At 51.7% G+C, this 5232-nt stretch overlaps 1 protein-coding gene across 1 annotated transcript in view; it reads right to left on the bottom strand.

Annotated features, from left to right (window-relative positions):
* Positions 1 to 5232, bottom strand: part of LOC105551395 (chromosome unknown open reading frame, human C1orf127) — a 48349-nt gene that overhangs the window by 13811 nt on the left and 29306 nt on the right. Inside the window, exon 6 of the mRNA XM_011996611.1 lies at positions 4248 to 4391. Coding sequence (XP_011852001.1) covers positions 4248 to 4391 — 144 coding nt within the window. The remainder of the gene's footprint in view (positions 1 to 4247; positions 4392 to 5232) is intronic.

The raw sequence follows: 5232 nt of genomic DNA, 5'->3' as shown, positions 1-5232 counted from the left end.
GGGAAGGAAGGAAGGAAGGAAGGAAGGAAGGAAGGAAGGAAGGAAGGAAGGAAGGAAGGAAGGAAAAGGAGCCAGGAGTGGTGGCGGACACCTGTAGTCCCAGCTACTCAGGAGGCTGAGGCACGAGGTTCACTTGAACCCAGGAGGCGGAAGTTGCAGTCAGCTGAGATTGTCCCACTCACTCCAGCCTGGGCGACTCTGGCCAGAATGAGACTCTGTCTCCGAAAAGATATTAAAAAAAGGAAGAAGGGAAAACATGACAAGTGCACAGCCAAAATGCACCGTGCCCTTTAAGTCGCCATGAGGAGGCTATATTTAGGGCCCGTGGACATTCCGCAGGAGCTCGGGCAGCCTTCACTGGGAGTAATCGCTAATCACTGCATTGAGTTTACGGGTGCCCCTGGGCACACTTAACCCAGGGCAATGAATAGTTATTGCGCGGCCTCCCGCTCGGGGCCTGTGGGCACACTTAAGCGAGCTCGCAGATCACTGCGAGCAGGGCACGGCTCGGGTACACCCTTGGGCACCCTGCGCCATCAGCGGGGAGAGGCAGAGTATTAAATATCTATGTGCCCTGTGCCCACAGCTGCATTTAGCCAAGGGCAACGCCGATGAAACGGCTTTAATTAAAACTTAATGCAAGTTCAAGGTGCAGCCACGGAAGTGGCGGCTGCAGAAGTCACCAGGAATGAATCAGTCAATTCGATGAGGTTCTCAGATGGGGGAAGGGGTTGGAGGGGAGGTGGGGGCAGCAGAGACCCGCCTCTGTTGTTCGTGTTCTGCCCACCTCTGTGCAACTCTGTTCAGGGATGCAGAGCCCCCCTCCCCCGACCCGCTCCCACACCTCGGTCAGTGAAGGATGCCGGGGACTGGGGCATTGGGGCATCTGGGCTTCAAGGGCAGGACGATGGAGACCAAGCGGGCGCCCGGGTCGGAGTCATTTCTGCTTTTCTCAGCGATTCGCCTCAGTGTCAGGCGATGCCGGCAACACCGTCCCCCTGGCGGCGGCTTCCAGAATCACAGGCCCAGTGCAGAGGGAGCAGTGACCAGCCCCGGGGATGTCAAACAGGTGCCCTGGCAGCCCTGCTTGGGGATCCCGGGGTGGGGCCCCACAATTCTTAGGTGTACCAACACCGGCTTTGGCGTGGCCACTCTGAGCCCTTAATAAAGGCAGGTGGGCAGAGGAAGACCCTCCCGCTCAGCCCCTTCTCCTTCAGGTTAAGAAGCAAAGCAACTTTGGAGTCCAACATGGCAGTGAGCCAGGCTGAGCGGAGATGAGCCCAGGTCTTCTGAGCTGGGCTGGTGCAGGGGCCCTTCCACCACAGCACACTCATTTTTGAAGTTCAGATCAGATAAGAAGAAAACGATAAGCTCTTCCTGGGGCAAGTCACGCCTTGGTCATATCTGTTCCCTCAGCACCAGCACAGGGCTGGGCATACAATAGATGCTCAATAAATGCTTGTTGGGGCCAGGCGCAGCAGCTCATGCCTGTAATCCTAGCATTTGGGGAGGCCAAGGCAGGTGGATCGGTTGAGGTCAGGAGTTCGAGACCAACCTGGACAACATGGTGAAACCCCATCTCTACTAAAAATACAAAAAAATCAACTGGGCATGGTGGCGCATGCCTGTGATTCCATCAGAATCGCTTGAACCGAGGAGGCAGAGGTTACAGTGAGCCAAGATCACACCACTGTACGCCAGCCTGGGCAACAGAGCGAGACTCTGTCTCAAAATAAATAAATAAATAAATGCTTGCTTGTTGGATAAATGGTGTTTGTCATCAGCAGCCTTTTCACTCCAACCTCCTCCTCTCAGTTCTGACTTCCTCTTCTTTCTCTTCCTCCTTCCTTCCTCCTCCTCCTCACAGGCAGAAGATGCCCAACCAAATCCCTCAAGCCAAATCCAGCACTTTATTTGAGCTGTGCAGTGCCTACAAAGTTAAAGTGACTTGGCTGGGCGCAGTGGCTCACACCTGTAATCCTAGCACTTTGGGAGGCCGAGGTGGGTGGATCACTTGAGGTCAGGAGTTCTAGACCAGCCTGGCCAACATGGTGAAACTCCGTCTCTACCAAAAATATAAAAAATTAGGCTGGGTGCGGTGGCCTACGCCTGTAATCCCAGCACTTTGGGAGGCCAAGGCGGGCGGATCACAAGGTCAGGAAATCGAGACCATCCTGGCTAACACAGTGAAACCCCATCTCTATCAAAAATACAAAAAATTAGACAGGCGTGGTGGCGGGTGCCTGTAGTCCCAGCTACTTCGGAGGTTGAGGCATGAACGGCGTGAACCCAGGAGGCAGGGCTTGCAGTGAGCCGAGATTGCGCCACAGCACTCCAGACTGGGTGACAGAGCGAGACTCCGTCTCAAAGAAAAAAAAAAAAATTAGCCGAGTATGGTGATGCATGCCTGTAATTCCAGCTACTCGTGAGGCTAAGGCAGGAGAATCACTTGAACCCAGGAGGCAAAACTTGCAGTGAGCCGAGATCACACCACTGCACTCCAGCCTGGGTGACAGAACGAGACTCCGTCTCAAAAAAAAAAAAAAATTAAAGTGAACTTTTTTAAACTGGAGGATTTCACATACAATTATAGATTTCCAGTTTATCTTGAAATGTTGGAAAATCTGGCAAAATGGGGCTGGAGTGGAGTCCAGCCTTAGTTCCCTCTGTAGGGGGCCAGGACTGCAGGTTGTGCCTGTTCCAGCATGCCCCAGCCCCTACCATGTGGCCTGGCTCAAAGCCCAGCTCTGTTGCTACTAGCTGGCAAGTCTCCTAATCTCTCTCTGCTTAGTTCTCTCACCTGCAGAATGGGGATCAGTATAGAACCAACTACACAGAATCGCTGTGAAGGTGAGATGAGTTAATATTTGCAAAGTGAGTAGAACGGTGCCCAGCACAGAATAAGCCATATATAAGTGTTTGCTGGGCCAGGCGTAGTGGCCCACGCCTATAATCCCAGGGCTTTGAGAGGCCAAGGTGAGAGGATCGCTTGAAGCCAGGAGTTTGAGACCAGCCTGGGCAACACAGTGAGTCTCCATCTCTACAAAAAATTTAAACATTAGCTGGGCATGGTGTTATACGCCTATAGTCCCAGCTACTCGGGAGGCTGAAGTGGGAGGATCCCTTAAGCTCAGGAGGTTAAGGCTGCAGTGAGCCTGCGTGACACAGCAAGATCCTGTCTCTTTAAAAAAACAGGCTGGGCACAGTGGCTCACACCTGTAATCCCAGCACTTTGGGAGGCTGGGGCGGGTGGATCATTTGAGGTCAGGAGTTTGAGACCAGCCTGGCCAACATGGTGAAACTCCGTCTCTACTAAAAATACAAAATTTGCTAGGCGTAGTGGCACACACCTGTAATTCCAGCTACTTGGGAGGCTGAGGCAGGAGAATCGCTTGAACCTGGGAGGCAGAGGTTGCAGTGAGCCAAGATCATACCATTGCACTCCAGCCTGGGCAACAGAGCGAGACTCCATCTCAAAAAAAAACAAAAAACAAAAACAACAACAACAAAAAAAAAAACAGCTGACTAAATGAAGGAATGAGTAAAATTCTTTACTGCCTCCTCCTCAGTCCAGCATGCTCATTTCTGTGGTGGGTTTGGTCCCTATAGATGTTTGGGTTTCTAGCCCTCCCCACTCCCATCCAAATCTTGTTTCGCTTACAGAGCTGCCCCGCTGATGAGAGCTGGAGAGAAACTTGAATTCAAGGAGCGCACACGGCCGTGAAAGAGCTCACAATTGGATCTGGGGCTCAACCTTTCTTCCCTGATGCTTAAAATGTAGACATTGCACCTGATCGTACCTGGGGTCTATAACTCTGACATTACCCAGGTCCAAAAAACAAAAACAAAAACAAAAACAAAAAACAAAAAAACATTCAAACTAGCCAATTTTTTCAATCCAGAGAGAAAGGACACAAAGATGCAATTTTGCAGCTTTGGTGATAACCCAAGTGACCCCCTGAGCCAACCAAGATGGGAAATCCAGAACCCGAGATCAGACAGCTTTAATCTCCCCCTCCCCTCCCATCTCACCCCTCCTTGCTCAGAACCAAACCCAGGAGACTTAGCACCCAGCCAGTACCCAGGGATGTCTGGAAGAATGATGCCGTACTGCATCTGCAGCTACCACCTGTCTCTCTGGGCCACATTCTGCAGTGCAGGGGCCAGGGCCACCTGCCTTGGCCTTTAGAGAGACACCCCGTCTGGGAGGCCCTTCTGCCACCTCCCAGACCCTCTGAACCCATTACCTGGATGAACATGGGCCCACAGTGGACACTTTCCCGGCCCAGTCTTGACCTTAGCATTGGACACTTCATTATGTATCGATCACTCCGCTCCAACCTTGTCACCCCTTTCTGAAATATTCTGATTTCCAGCCTGTAATTTGCTTTCTGGAAGTAGGGCAAAATTCATGTGTGCAAATGAGAGAGGAAAATACAGTTAGTAGGCTGCAATTATAGGTCAGTCCCTGTTCACAGCAAATAGGATACCATGAACCTGCTAGAAGGTGGGCTTGTGGAAGAGGGATGGGAAATGAAACCAGGGTCGACAGCAACTCTGAGCCTGGGTCTGGCTCTGGAAGCTCAGCTCCTACCAAAGAAGCCCTCCAGGCCAGGGAACATTTGTGGGTTTTGGGAGGGTCAAACCTAGTCAGACAGAATAAGAACTTGCATCCCAATGTCCCTTGACAGTTGACAAACACACTTTATCTCCTTTGACGCCCATCAGTGTCTCATAAGGCTGGGCTGTTTTTTGCTTTTGAGACAGAGTCTCAGTCACCCAGGCTGGAGTGGAGCGGTGTGATCTCTGCTCACTGCAACCTCCACCTCCTGGGTTCAAGCGATTCTCGTGCCTCAGCCTCCCAAGTAGCTGGAATTACAGGCATACGCCATCAGGCCCATCTAATTTTTCTATTTTTAGTAGAGACAGGGTTTCACCATGTTGGCCAGGCTGGTCTCGAACTCCTGGCCTCAAGTGATCCGCCCACCTTGGCCTCCCAAAGTGCTGGGATTATAGGCATGAGCCACAGTGCCCAGCCCTTCTCTGTTTTCAACAACCACGTCTGATGTATCCTAACGCCTTCTTGTACCATTGGATGACAAAACCCTTTTGTTCAAAGCTGAGTTGTCTGTGGGATCTCAAGCCCTATTCTTTACTCACTTGCTCCCTGGATCTTTAGTCTCTCCTGTATCCACTCCCTTCCCCTGCGCCTGCCTCACTCCCCTAGCATAC

This window comes from Mandrillus leucophaeus, unplaced genomic scaffold, assembly GCF_000951045.1.
Source record: "Mandrillus leucophaeus isolate KB7577 unplaced genomic scaffold, Mleu.le_1.0 Scaffold52, whole genome shotgun sequence".
Lineage (NCBI taxonomy): Eukaryota > Metazoa > Chordata > Mammalia > Primates > Cercopithecidae > Mandrillus > Mandrillus leucophaeus.
This window is presented reverse-complemented; position numbering and strand designations above follow the sequence as displayed.